Raw genomic sequence first — 15,679 nt, 5'->3', positions numbered from 1 at the left:
TCTTCCAGATAAAAATAGTGATTGACAGAATTCTCTAGTCACCATCACCAAGTTAGTAGAACTTAGTGATGAAATATAATATGCAAGGGATGACGAAAACAATTCCCAAGCTCTTTGCGATGCAAAAAATCGGCGAAGGTAGAAATCAAGAAAAACATCAAGTGTTGATGATTGACAAGACCACTAGTTTCAAGAGAGAAAGGGCAAAGGGAAGAAGGGGAACTTCAAGAAGAACGGCAAACAAGTCACTGCCCAAGTGAAGAAGCCCAAGTCTGGTCCTAAGCCTGAGACTAAGTGCTTCTACTGCAAAGGGACTGGTCACTAGAAGCGGAACTACCCCAAGTATTTGGTGGATAAGAAGGATGGCAAAGTGAACAAAGGTATATTTGATATACAGATTATTGATGTGTATTTTACTAGTGTTCGTAGCAACCCCTCGGTATTTGATACTGGTTCAGTTGCTAAGAGTAGTAACTCGAAACGGGAGTTGCAGAATGAACATAGACTAGTTAAGAGTGAAGTGACGATGTGTGTTGGAAGTGGTTCCAAGAATGATATGATCATCATCGCACACTCCCTATACTTTTGGGATTAGTGTTGAACCTAAATAAGTGTTATTTGTGTTTGCGTTGAGCATGAATATGATTTGATCATGTTTATTGCAATATAGTTATTCATTTAAGTAAGAGAATAAATTGTTGTTATGTTTACATGAATAAAACCTTATATGGTTACACACCCAATGAAAATGGTTCATTGGATCTCGATCGTAGTGATACACATATTCATAATATTGAAACCAAAAGATGCAAAGTTAATAATGATAGTGCAACTTATTTGTGGCACTGCCGTTTAGGTCATATTGGTGTAAAGCACATGAAGAAACTCCATGCTGATGGACTTTTGGAATCACTTGATTATGAATCACTTTATGCTTGCGAACCATGCCTCATGGGCAAGATGACTAAGACTCCGTTTTTCGGAACAATGGAGCGAGCAACTGATTTGTTGGAAATCATACATACTGATGTATGCGGTCCGATGAGTGTTAAGGCTCACGGCAAGTATCGTTATTTTCTGACCTTCACAGATGATTTGAGCAGATATGAGTATATCTACTTGATGAAACACAAGTCTGAAATATTTGAAAAGTTCAAAGAATTTCAGAGTGAAGTGGAGAATCATCGTAACAAAAATAAAAGTTTCTACGATATGATCGCAGAAGTAAAATATTTGAGTTACGAGTTTGGCCTTCAGAAAAAACAATGTGAAATAGTTTCACTACTCATGCCACCTGGATCACCACAGTGTAATGGTGTGTTCGAATGTCGTAACCGTACTTTATTAGATATGGTGCGATCTATGATGTCTCTTACCGATCTACCACTATAGTTTTGGGGTTATGCATTAGAGACAGCTGCATTCACGTTAAATAGGGCACCATCTAAATCCGTCGAGACGACACCGTATGAACTATGGTTTGGCAAGAAACCTAAGCTGTCGTTTCTTAAAGTTTGAGGTTGCAATGCTTATGTGAACAAGTTTCAACCTGATAAGCTCAAACCAAAATCGGAGAAGTGCTTCTTCATAGGATACCCAAAAAAAATGTTGGTTACACCGTCTATCACAGATCCGAAGGCTAGATATTCATTGCTGAGAATGGATCCTTTCTAGAGAAGGAGTTTCTCTCAAAAGAAGTGAGTGGGAGGAAAGTAGAACTTGATGAGGTAACTGTACCTACTCCCTTATTGGAAAGTAGTTCATCGCAGAAATCTGTTCCTGTGACTACTACACCAATTAGTGGGGAAGCTAATGATGATGATCATGTAACTTCAGATCAAGTTACTACCGAACCTCATAGGTAAACCAGAGTGAGATCCACACGAGAGTGGTATGGTAATCCTGTTCTGGAGGTCATGTTACTTGACCATGACGAACCTACGAACTATGAGGAAGCGATGATGAGCCCAGATTCCGCGAAATGGCTTGAGGCCATGAAATCTGAGATGAGATCCATGTATGAGAGCAAAGTATGGACTTTGATTGACTTTCCCAATGATCGGCGAGCCATTGAGATTAAATGGATCTTCAAGAGGAAGACGGACGCTGATAGTAGTGTTACCATCTACAAAGCAAGAATTGTCGCAAAAAGGTTTTCGACAAGTTCAAGGTGTTGACTACGATGAGAGTTTCTCACTCGTATCTATGCTTAAGTTTGTCCGAATCATGTTAGCAATTGCCGCATTTTATGAAATTTGGCAAATGGATAAACAAAATTGCACTCCTTAATGGATTTATTAAAAAAGAGTTGTATATGATGCAACCAGAAGGTTTTGTCAATCCTAAAGGTGCTAACAAAATATGCAAGCTCCAGCGATCCATCTATGGACTGGTGCAAACATCTCGGAGTTGGAATATACGCTTTGATAAGTTTATCAAAGTATATAGTTTCATACAGACTTGCGGTGAAGCCTGTGTTTACAAGAAAGTGAGTGGGAGCACTACAACATTTCTGATAAGTATATGTGAATGACATATTGTTGATCGGAGATAATGTATAATTATTCTGCATAGCATAAAGAATGTTTGAAAGAAGTTTTTCAAAGAAAGACCTCGGTGAAGCTGCTTACATATTGAGCATCAAGATCTATAGAGATAGATCAAGACGCTAGATAAGTTTTTCAATGAGTACATACCTTGACAAGATTTTGAAGTAGTTCAAAATGGAACAGTCAAAGGAGTTCTTGCCTGTGTTACATGGTGTGAAGTTGAGTAAGACTCAAAACCCGACCACGACAGAAGATAGAGAGAGAATGAAAGTCATTCCCTATGCCTCAGCCATAGGTTCTATAAAGTATGCATGCTGTGTACCAGACCTATTGTATACCCTGCCCTGAGTTTGGCAAGGGAGTACAATAGTGATGTAGGAGTAGATCACTGGACATTGGTCAAAATTATCCTTAGTGGAATAAGGATATGATTCTCGATTATCGAGGTGACAAAAGGTTCGTCGTAAAGGGTTACGTCGATGCAAGTTTTGACACTGATCCAGATGACTCAAAGTCTCAATCTGGATACATATTTGAAAGTGGGAGCAATTAGCTAGAATAGCTCCATGCAGAGCATTGTTGACATAGAAATTTGCAAAATACATACGGATCTGAATGTGGCAGACCCGTAGACTAAACTTCTCTCACAAGCAAAACATGATCACACCTTAGTACTCTTTGGGTGTTAATCACATAGCGATGTGAACTAGATTGTTGACTCTAGTAAACCCTTTGGGTGTTGGTCACATGACAATGTGAACTATGGGTGTTAATCACATGGTGATGTGAACTATTGGTGTTAAATCACATGGAGATGTGAACTAGATTATTGACTCTAGTGCAAGTGGGAGACTGAAGGAAATATGCCCTATAGGCAATAATAAAGTTATTATTTATTTCCTTATATCATGATAAATATTTATTATTCATGCTAGAATTGTATTAACCGGAAACATGATACACGTGTGAATACATAGACAAACAGAGTGTCACTAGTATGCCTCTACTTGACTAGCTCGTTGATCAAAGATGGTTATGTTTCCTAGCCATAGACAAAGAGTTGTCATTTGATTAACGGGATCACATCATTAGGAGAATGATGTGACACATCATTAGGAGAATGATGTGATTGACTTGACTCATTTCGTTAGCTTAGCACATGATCATTTAGTTTGTTGCTATGCTTTCTTCATGACTTATACATGTTCCTATGACTATGAGATTATGCCACTCCCCTTTACCGGAGGAACAATTTGTGAGCCACCAAACGTCACAACTTAACTGGGTGATTATAAAGGTGCTCTACAGGTGTCTCCGAAGGTACTTGTTGGGTTCGCGTATTTCGAGATTAGGATTTGTTACTCCGATTGTCGGAGAGGCACTAGTAGAAAACAGGGCTATGGTCCAGGCCGGCTCAGCCCATTAGTCCCGGTTCAGTCTAGAACCGGGACTAATGTGAGCATTGGTCCCGGTTCGTGCGGCTAAGGCATTAGTCCCAGTTCATCTAGACCTTTTGGTCCCGGTTGGTGGGATGAACCGGGACCAATGGGCCTCGCTCCTGGCCCACAACCATTGGTCCCGGTTCGTGCCACAAACCGGGACTAAAGATTAGACCTTTAGTCCCGGTTTGAGGCACGAACCGGGACTAATGGGGATGAGACCTTTAGTCCCGGTTCGTGCCATGAACCGGTACTAAAGGTCCCATTTTCAAACTATACCCCCCCTGTGGATCGCCTTTTCAGTTTAAAAAAAAATAAAAGAAAATGATGGAAATGTCAAAAAAATAAAAAAAATAAGTTTCACATGTGATATGTGGTCTAGTTGTTGGGAAAATTTACAAATATGAATTTCGACTTTATTTACAAAATCTCTCTGGAATTTGTAAAATGGGCATAACTTTTGCATACGAACTCGGATGAAAAAGTTTTTTATATGAAAAATCATCTACTCGAAAAGTTACATCCCACGGAGACGGCCTATGGCCTGTTTGCAAATTTCTAGAATCCTCAAATTCCAAAAGGAAAAAAAGTTATGCTCAAATTTCAGTTTTTTTAAATTTTCAGTAAATCTGGTCAAACTATGGTCAAACTACTTATTCAAGAAGTATTAGTGTTACTAAATAATTATTCAAGAATATTAGTGTTATTATATAATTATTTCACCTTTTTTGAATTTTGGTCAAATCTGGTCAAACTGTGGTCAAACAATGGTCAAACTACTTATTCAAAAATATTAGTGTTACTAAAAAATTATTGTTTTTTAGAACAATAGTTTTAAACTCAAACAGTGAAATATGTGACTTCATGCTCAAGCTAAATTCCTGAGGGTGAACAGGATTGACATCTTACTATTGTCAGGAAAACAACAAGTGCAGACTTGGAAACGAGGAAGAATAGAACCCGGAAGTTAAGCGTGCTCAGGCTGGAGTAGTGAGAGGATGGGTGACCGTTCGGGAAGTGAGATGATTTGGAATGATGAGGGGTGATTAGAGATTAAATTGAGCAGTGATGAGCGGTGATTAGAGATTAGAGGTTAAAATAATTCAGAAATTTGAAAATAAATAAATTCAAAAAAATTTCAAAAAAAAATCAGGAAATTTCCTTTAGTACACCAACCGGTACTAAAGGTGGACCGGCCACGTGGAGGGCCTTTAGTCCCGGTTCTGGATTGAACCGGGACTAAAGGGTCAGGGCATTAGTACCGACACTTTAGTCCCGGAAGTTAAGCGTGCTCAGGCTGGAGTAGTGAGAGGATGGGTGACCGTTCGGCAAGTGAGATGATTTGGAATGATGAGGGGTGATTAGAGATTAAATTGAGCAGTGATGAGCGGTGATTAGAGATTAGAGGTTAAAATAATTCAGAAATTTGAAAATAAAAAAATTCAAAAAAATTTCAAAAAAAAATCAGGAAATTTCCTTTAGTACACCAACCGGTACTAAAGGTGGACCGGCCACGTGGAGGGCCTTTAGTCCCGGTTCTGGATTGAACCGGGACTAAAGGGTCAGGGCATTAGTACCGACACTTTAGTCCCGGAAGTTAAGCGTGCTCAGGCTGGAGTAGTGAGAGGATGGGTGACCGTTCGGCAAGTGAGATGATTTGGAATGATGAGGGGTGATTAGAGATTAAATTGAGCAGTGATGAGCGGTGATTAGAGATTAGAGGTTAAAATAATTCAGAAATTTGAAAATAAAAAAATTCAAAAAAATTTCAAAAAAAAATCAGGAAATTTCCTTTAGTACCGGTTGGTGTTACCAACCGGGACTAAAGGTGGACCGGCCACGTGGAGGGCCTTTAGTCCCGGTTCTGGATTGAACCGGGACTAAAGGGTCAGGGCATTAGTACCGACACTTTAGTCCCGGTTCCAGAACCGGGACTAAAGGCCCTTACGAACCGGGACTAAAGGCCCTTTTTCTACCAGTGAGGTATCTCTGGGCCCACTCGGTAATGCACATCACTATAAGCCTTGCAAGCATTGCAACTAATGAGTTAGTTGCGGGATGATGTGTTACGGAACGAGTAAAGAGACTTGCCGGTAACGAGATTGAACTAGGTATTGAGATACCGACGATCGAATCTTGGGCAAGTAACATACCGATGACAAAGGGAACAACGTATGTTGTTATGCGGTCTGACCGATAAAGATCTTCGTAGAATATGTAGGAGCCAATATGGGCATCCAGGTCCCGCTATTGGTTATTGACCAGAGAGGTGTCTCGATCATGTCTACATAGTTCTCGAACCCGTAGGGTCTGCACGCTTAACGTTCGTTGACGATATAGTACTATATGAGTTATTTATGTTGATGACTGAATGTTGTTCGGAGTCCGGGATGAGATCACGGACATGACGAGAAACTCCGGAATGGTCCGGAGATAAAGTTTGATATATGGGATAATAGTGTTTTGTCACCGGAAGGGGTTCCGGATGTTTCCCGAAATGTTCGGGTACGAGAACATTTTATTTGGGCCAAAGGGGAAAGTCCACAAGGTTTTTGGAAAGTGCAAAAGGAATTTTTGCGGGTCCCTGGCGTCTGGGGCCAGACGCCAGGGTCCCTGGCGTCTGGATCCAGACGCCGGGAACCCTGGCGTCTGGCCCTGGAGTCCGAGAAGGATTCTTGCCTTTCAGGTGAAACCGACTTTGTGGAGCCTTTTACTCCAAGTTTCGACCCCAAGGCTCAACATATAAATAGAAGGGTAGGGCTAGCACCCAAGACACATCAAGAAACACCAAGCCGTGTGCCGGCTACCCCGTCTCCTCTAGTTTATCCTCCGTCATAGTTTTCGTAGTGTTTAGGGGAAGCCCTGCGGAGATTGTTCTTCACCAACACCGTCACTACGCCATCGTGCTGCCGGAACTCATCTACTACTTCGCCCCTCTTGCTGGATCGAGAAGGCGAGGACGTCACCGAGCCGAACGTGTGTAGAACTTGGAGGTGCCGTGCTTCCGGTACTTGGATCGTTCGGATCGTGAAGATGTACGACGACATCAACCGCGTTGATATAACGCTTCCGCAAACGGTCTACAAGGGTATGTAGACAACACTCTCCCCTCTTGTTGCTATGCATCACCATGATCCTGCGTGTGCGTAGGAAATTTTTGAAATTACTACGTTCCCCAACAATAATTTAATGCTAACAGCTTTGTGCCGCTAATTGCTATTCTTGATGTTAGCTTGACAAGACTTTGGCCATTATCTGCCCTAGGTTAATTTGATCCATGTAATGAAAAATTGAATGGTTGGTTCTAAGATGATAATTCGGTTCTTTGCACACACAAAAAAGAAAATACGAGAGAGGTGCACCTTCAAGTAACTCTTAAATACATCGAATTTTGGGGGGTGGGATAGCGAAGTCTTCTTCCTCTTGCATCCACCGATGGTGTGCTATGAACAAAGCTCGTTGTTGTCTCTGAGCCTCCATCTCAGCAGGTCAAAGAAAATTTAAACCTAAACTTTACTCCTAACCCTACTAGCACCGGCCAAAGCCCTGGGGTCCTCACCCCCTTTTGTTGCCAGAGCGACAGCCAAAGGGAGAGGGGTGGTCTCGATAGGAAAGAAGGTACATCTGCCGCCGCGTTGGTGGCCTGGTTCGGTGTGTGTGTGTGTGTGTGTGTGTGTGTGTGTGTGTGTGTGTGTGTTGGGGGGGGGGGGGGTAGGCATCTTTATTCTTTAATCAAGATTCTTTGTGCGTTATTTGGGTATTGAATTAAGTAATTATTAATAAATGTTAAAATATATGCCCTCCTTTTCTCCTATATAAAGCTTGAGCTTTTGGGATATGTGCATATGTAGCTCAAGTTTTTTCCACCATCATAATCATTTGTATGTTTTGAGTCCAGCTTGGCCCGGGGGCTTTTATTTCTTGGCGCAAGGAGTGACCAGGTCTAGAATTTCAAGGTTGGGCTGGTCAAGTGCATACAATAATATTTTGGGTTTGCTAAAAGAATCTATTATTTTGTCTGCTGATTCAGTTCAGAATTGTTGGATCTTGACTTGGAAAATAGCTAGTGAGGCGCCCTTCGTGTATTTGAAAAAGGAAAATATAAAGAGGATAGGAGATGGAGAAGGATGGCAAGATGTGCACTGCAACGAATCGACGGACGAGCTTCATCATCATCAGAAAAGAAAAGGATTTGTCCCCATGAAGTCTCCACGCGTTGTAGGACTGACATTACAATTGAGATTCCTTGCCACGCCAGCGACACGGCGACATGCGACGGGATTGAGAGCGAGCACATGATGGGCCACGCATGCATGCACGCTCAAGCTCAACCGCTCCCACCAACGGCGATACCGACCCTGTCAACAGCAATCAAAATCTCATGCACCTGCCGTCAACTGCGCGCCCCAAGCAATCCAAACATACCCACGCACACAAGACCAAAATAAGTACGCCACTGCTGCTACTGTTTAAGAATTGGACAGTGTTTGGTTGATTGATGGATCTGTCGATGCGCGGCATTATTCGGAGGGAGATCTTGACCCGAGGGACAATAGACAATACAAGTCTTTGCGTCGCCACGCGCTTTGTGACCCAAGCTTTGCAAAGCTCCCTCGCTCCCTCCCTCCGTGCATGTTACCACCAAGATCTTCTGCTCGTTGAGTCCCTGCCATGGCAATGCTTTGCCACCGATCTCCATCAGTTTCCCTATATACTAACACTGGTTCCATGCTGATGTTATCTCGTCTGATTGGCCGGAACCAGGCGCGATGGTACCACACGGAGGGGCCACAAACACAAAGTAGAGCAGCGCCTTGAGACCTGGGGGGATCTAACATTCCAAGTCAAGGTCTTCTTGCTCGCCCGCCCTTTCTTTGCTCCCGACGTGTAACGCGTCTCTCGGCCTCTCGGGCACCATTTTATTTGCATCCCGTCCCTCTGCCCCAACCCAATGGCAGCGCTGCCAAGCAACCGCGTGAGCCACCAGGCCCACCACCAAGTTGCACCACGACGGCGGCGGCGACGATGACGACGACGTGGAGGGTTGCATTTGAACGGGATTAATTACGCCACATACTCCTCTCCACTCTGAATTTAGCTTATATCTCGACAGGCTAAATAAGCTTATCCCTGATCAAAATAGTCCATCCTAGCTACATAGTTGCATAGCTTTGATTGGTTAGAATGAGCAGCTCAAGTGTTTGTCTGTAGATGTTGCTCCATTTCTGTGCTACCTTGTTGCATAAACAAAGAGCATTTCAGTGAGCAATATCTGGACCAGGGTTCAGAACTGATGACAGTTAACGCGTCTTCTCAACGTCACTTGTTGTACTACTATAGTACACAAGAAAAATCCTATTCTTAAGTAAAGCTTTTCAAATAATAGTAATAGTCTATATCTATTTTTTTGTGAGAAAAGGCCATAACCCGACTTTATATTTGAAGCCACTATACTATGGCTAGCTAGGAGGACGACCTGCTTAATCCAAGTTTAAAAAAAATGTTAAATCGCTATCTCGGTCGACGGGTCAATATATTCTGAGACGTTCTGCTTAACTATCTCCACACTTGATTGATCTAACAGAAAGTAACATCATGTGGTGGGTGTACTGTATTAATCCATGTTTGGTTCATTTTCTTTACAAACAGTTGTATAGCTAGTTGTCTAGTAACTTAATTTGTTGCTTCGCTCGGCTTGCAAATATATTTCTTACCAAAATGCACACGTGTGCTGGTCTTTTATCCCCGTCATTCCTCCATGAATATTTTCACACCTTTCTGTTAAACATACAGATATAATTTTTTCGCTAAGTTACTACTTACACTGCGTCAGATGTACCGGTGTTGAAAATTAGCTCAATGTTAGTTGTGTAGTTTTTGGCTAGTTGCATTACAAAATGGATAGTTTGGACGAAAGATCAGGACCACGATGACCACCTAGCTAGTGACGGTTTAACGCGTCTTTCATGCATCACTTGTATGCATTACAAAAAATAAGGAGGGGGACCTACATGCTTAATCTAGTTTTACAAACTCAAATAACGATCTCAACCTATGATGGGATTCCCTCATATATTAATCCCTGTTTGGTAGTTGACGTACCAAAAGTGAAGACATTATCGAATATTTGGAGCACAAAATTAGTAAGACATTATGTTTATAGGAGAGTTGTTATTGGAATATACTGAATATATATAGTGTGTGGTTTAGTTGAACTTCAAGAGTACCACCGGTATAGCAGTTGCGGATGGAGTGGACTTTGATTATGCAGTGTGCGTGTCAGTGCTGTCAGTTAGACCATCTATGTCGGTTGACTAGACCATCAATTAGTTTAATTAGTTGATTGCTGGTCATTTGCCAAGATTCTTATCTTTCCTAGTTTGAATGTTTTCATGCATTGAGACCTTCTAGACAATTCCGGCCTCAATTTCCCGTCTTTCCTGTTGACGTACATCATTTTGAATTCATTTGTTTTGTTTGGTTTTCGCAGGTCGTCACAATCCAAATCCTAGATAGCTTAACATTGAGCTAATTTGTGTTTGCTTACAAAAATAATAATTCTTTGTCACGGATGATTAACTGTTAACATTTTAGTGCTCGCATCATCTAGCCTGTGTATACACTATAAAAATTGGTTGTCATCACTGATAACAATTAGGCCTTACTCATAGATGCCTAACTTCTCGTGCATTCTTTTTCTCGGGGTCATACATGTTAGTGAGCAATGAAGGTGAAACATATGAGGCTCGTCGATGCGTGCCATCGTGGTAACTTGAGAAAGAGAGAGAAATTCACCGACATTTCTCGACATGTGTTTCGACTTCACATGTGAGGTTTATCGACAAATGTTCTGGTTTCACTTGTTGCTCATTGACACAAGTGGTCATGATAACTCGAGAGAATAACAGATATGATGTTCATGACAAAGCATATCAAAGCCAATTGCACGAGGAGTCATTCCTATATAAATGCATTATGTGTGCCCGTGACAGGACATATGAGTCGATGCCTCACATGTCTTATCATAACCAATGTTCATGACAAGACATATGAGTTCATGTCTTACATGTCTAGTCATGACAATACACATGAACAAATTAAAGTCATCGAGTGCTTATAGCATGTAGAGATCACATGTCTTGCCTTAATCAATAAGTGTGCATGACAAGACATATGAGTCCATGTCTCGCATGTCTTGTCATGACAATATATGAAAGCATTAAACTCATTGAGCACGCGTAGCATCTAGACCTCACATGGCTTGCCATGAGTGGTCCATGTGAGGGCTAGATACTACGGGTACTCAATGCTTCAATACTCATAATAATATATTTACATCTCTCAAAACATTTTTGCACATTTTTTTTGTGAATGCTGTATCCTCTCAAAGTTACCAAAATCAAAAGTGTCAACGAACCTCACATGTTTCACTCGTGAGTCGTGAAATCAGAACATATGCTAAAAAAAATCCGTTTGTTAGCATCTGAATATTGCTATCGGTGTACAAACGACGGCCGCTTGTGCGCCGCACACGCCGAAAGCGTTCGCCGGAGGGCTCCGCCGGCGGCGACGCGCGTTGAGAGGGACTTGACCATGCGCAGTGAGCGAGTCTATGACATCGGGCCATTACATCACTCGGGCTCGGCCACTCCGAAGTCCGGACTGAAGCGAACCCTTCTTCCTCACACCTTCCGGGAACCTTCCCCTCACCTTCCCACCCCCACCGGCATTGCGGCTGCTATATAAGCCGGCCAACCCCTCGTCCTCTCGAGGCAAAACACACCCACACATCCACCCTCTCTCCCTCTTCTTCCTCCTTCTTCCAGCTCCAGAAAATAGATACGCCGATCGAGGAGGAGGAGAAAGCGAGAGAAACACTTGTTTGTTTGCACTTGAGCAGCGGCGCCGGCGATCGAGATGGCGGCTCACAAGCGGCTCCACGACGGCTTCGAGCAGGACCCCGACCAGCCCGAGAAGAAGCGGATGGAGCGGTCGGTCTCCTTCTCCACGTGAGCTTCCTTCCAACCCGCCGGCTCTTGGTTCGTCGTGTGCCTCGTTCATTCAGGGAGGTGTTTGCTGATTCCATGGCGTGCGTGTGTGTTGGGGTTACAGGGTCATCCGTGAGGCCATGGTGATGAAGCAGGTCCAGAGTGTGTTCCTGGTGCTGGAGCCTCTCCTGCGCCGAGTGGTAAGCAGAGCCTTTCACCAGATTGCTGCTTGTCTCGCTCGATGCTTGCTCTGTTCTTGGAATCGAGTGTTCTGATCGGTTGCTTCGTTTCTTGATGGCGCGCGTGCAGGTGCAGGAGGAGATCCAGGCGGGGCTGGTGCGCAGCCCGCGGTACATCGAAAGGTCGTCGCCGGAGACGCCGCCGGCGGCGGAGCCGCCCGCGTTGAGGCTGGCGTTCCTGTTCCCGCCGGCGCTGCCGATCTTCACCGGCAGCAAGATCGAGGACGTGCACGGCGAGCCGCTCCAGGTCATCCTCGTCGACGCGGTCACCGGGTCGCCCTGCGGCGCGCTCCCGCAGTTCATGCGCGTCGAGCTGGTGCCGCTCTTCGGGGACTTCCCGCCGGACGGCCGCGAGGACTGGACGACCGGCGACTTCGCCCGCGGCGTCGTCAAGGAGCGCGCGGGGAAGCGCCCGCTCCTCACCGGCGACGTCGGCCTCACCATGCGGGACGGGCGCGCCGTCGTGAACGACCTCCAGTTCACCGACAACTCCTCCTGGGTCCGCTGCCGCAAGTTCCGCATCGGCGCGCGCGTGATGCCGGGCAGCTACGAGGGCGGCAGGGTCGCCGAGGCCATGACCGACGCCTTCAACGTCCGCGATCACCGCGGTGAACGTACGTCGACGCGAACTCCGACGCCTCTCTGTTTCTCCCTGAACATTCTCAACTGCGCGTGCTCATTATCTCTCTACTGTACGCATGCAGTGTACCGGAAGCACTACCCGCCGGCGCTCACCGACGACGTGTGGCGGCTGGAGAAGATCGGCAAGGAGGGGGCCTTCCACCGGAAGCTGCGGCAGAACGGCGTGGAGACCGTGCAGGAGTTCGTGCGGATGCTCACCGTGAGGCCGGAAATGCTGCGCGCGATAATGGGCGACGGCATGACGGACCGCATGTGGGAGGTGACCACGAGCCACGCCAAGACGTGCGGCGCCGGCGACAAGGTGTACGCGTACGCCGGGCACGGCGCCACCGTCTACGTCAACTCCCTCTGCCAGCTGGTCCGGCTCGAGTTCGCCGGCGTCGAGTGCGCGGCGCAGCAGCTGAGCAGGGACCAGAAGGCGTACGTGCACCGGCTGTACGTGGAGGCGTTCGAGCAGCGGCACAGCCTCCAGGAGGCCGAGCCCCTGCCCGCCGCCATGCTCCTCCACGCCAGCAGCAGCAGCAGCAGCCTCCCAATGCTGCAGAGTAAGCAACACATCCTCCGACCAAAATTCCTTCTGCTCCTGACAATGCTCTGTTTTTATTCTGAAATGCTAACGTCTCATGTTCCAAACCTTCTTCTTTCAGACGCAGCGCCGGCCGCCCCACCGCCGCTTCCGGCGACGCCGCTTCCGGCGACGCCGCTCTGGTTCCCGGGGAACCAGGAGCTGGACCTCCAGATCGTCGACGAGCTCTCCGGCGGCCAGGGCAACTTCGGCTTCCAGATGTTCCAGAGCAACTTCGGCTAAAGATGCAGGAGGAGCAGAGCTTCAGCTGTGTACATTAACCAATGCTGCTACTACTACTACCACTACTGTCTATTATCTACTCTATTTCAGAATGTGTGTGAGTTCAGGTCAGTTCAGTCACACCAAGGTGTAAGACAACTAGGTGAACTTGGGCGGCCCTCGCCGCTCGCCGAGGATGCGCTCAAGCATCCGCGGGCGGCGACAAGAGGCGATCGATCGGTCGGTCGAGTGAAATTCTTTGGTTTATTCGTATGCTTTGTTGTAGTCATATATACTTCCGCTATAAGCTCTAAGTGTTGGGCGTCCATGGTGATAGTGTCGCTTGTAATGTTGGGGGTGGCAACTTCACCTTTTTCTAGCATTTCCACAGGTTATGGGTCTTGTAAATTCCAAGTCTCAATAAAGGGAACAAAAACTTGCCTTTTTGTACAGAACCATCATACTAGTTGTCTTTGGTTTCCCAACATTTTCATGCCCTGCTGGCATGTATTTAAGCACTCCAAAAGGTGAGATAATGAACATATTAACCAGCTAGAAATCCAGCTGTCTGTTTATAACTTAGGGGGCAACCGCTTTTCTGCCACCTGCGAGCTAGATGTGGATGTCGAAGAAGAAATTCAAGATGCATTATGAAAATATATGATGAAAACTCCCGATTAAAAACAAGATGACTAAATCAATGCCAGGCACATTCATACCCAAGTAGAGGGCAATGGTTTTACAGTCTTGATAAGATCAGATGTATGACAACAAAGTTCTCTCTTTTGATAAAAGGACCCTCCGGAAAACAAAAGGGGCAGCAGCACAGTGAGAGGTCAAGTCAAGCATTTGCGCGTGAGCGAGATGCGAAAGGGACACGAACCTCCGATGTTTGTCGATGGTACCGGTTTCATCTTCCCTAAGCAAAAAAAACAAACCTCCGATGTTTGTCGATGATACCGGTTTCATCTTCCCTAAGCAAAAAAAAAGAGCATGGAAGCAAACCAGAGCATCATTGATTCGTTCCAAATGTGAACCCAACAAAGAAAACTATTCCCTACCCCATGGAGGGTGCTAATGAAAATGAGTCATCCATTGGTTTCAGGCTAAAACATCACCATCATCTATAGCCCCTTTGTTGGATGCTAAAGAGAAGTAGTTTAGCAGGAATATGCATGGACTGAGGTCCAGTTTCCTGGTAAGGATATCCATGGAGGATTGATGGGGATAAAAGACCATCACACATGTGAATTTTGGTAAGACACGGATATTTGCAAGCCGAGGGAAGCAACAAATTAAGTTACTAGACAAGTAGCTGTACAATTGTTTGTAAAGAAAATGTTCCAAAGCTTATAGTAAGCACAAACCACAAACAATGATATGTCTTTTTTTCACAATTTTGCTATTTCCCCGTCGATTTGGAAATTACTATTTTAAACACATTCGTAAGGACCGTTGGATTCAATGGTCTATTCTTGCAGTTTTTTTATTAAAAAGGAGGATTACCCCGGCCTCTGCATCAGAATGATGCATGCAGTCCTTTTATTAATCAAAGTACCCAATAAGTCTATAATCCAGACCAAGCTCGCTCAAAGCTCAAAAGGTAAAAAAAAACATGTAAATTATGCCACGGTCGGCAAAAACAGGACTAGACGACTAAACACTTATTATATTACTGGACCGCCATTCAAATCGGTTGTAGATATCCCGGGCTACCATCTCCCATCGGGTAGATCCAGTAATCAAAGGCTCCCTGACTTCCACGGGAGTGAATAACGACCACGTACGGATCCAAGCAGTGGCCCTGGAGATAACCTGCAAAAAATTTATACGAGTTTGTCTGTTAAAAACCATATCATTTCTACAGTTGCATATAGCCCAAAGTAATGGATGTACTCCTATCTGAATATGTCTCACAATTTTGGTCTCTACTCCATTTAGCCACGTCCCAAATAACGTATGAATACTTTTTGGAGGTGTGATATTAAAGGTTATATGAATTGAACGCCATAATAGTTTGGCCAGAGGACAATTG

General features: G+C 44.8%; 1 protein-coding gene across 1 annotated transcript; it reads left to right on the top strand.

Moving 5' to 3' along the window:
• Nucleotides 1–11,742: 11,742 nt before the first annotated feature.
• Nucleotides 11,743–14,099, top strand: LOC125542411 (calmodulin-binding protein 60 B). Its single transcript, XM_048705449.2, has 5 exons — nucleotides 11,743–11,997; nucleotides 12,101–12,176; nucleotides 12,286–12,829; nucleotides 12,920–13,402; nucleotides 13,505–14,099. Exons 1-5 carry the CDS (start codon nucleotides 11,906–11,908, stop codon nucleotides 13,663–13,665), a joined length of 1,356 nt encoding a protein of 451 aa, XP_048561406.2. The 5' UTR covers nucleotides 11,743–11,905; the 3' UTR covers nucleotides 13,666–14,099.
• Nucleotides 14,100–15,679: the final 1,580 nt, after the last annotated feature.

The sequence above is a fragment of the Triticum urartu genome, chromosome 3A (assembly GCF_056163025.1).
Source record: "Triticum urartu cultivar PI428250 chromosome 3A, HENAU_Tu73, whole genome shotgun sequence".
Lineage (NCBI taxonomy): Eukaryota > Viridiplantae > Streptophyta > Magnoliopsida > Poales > Poaceae > Triticum > Triticum urartu.
This window is presented reverse-complemented; position numbering and strand designations above follow the sequence as displayed.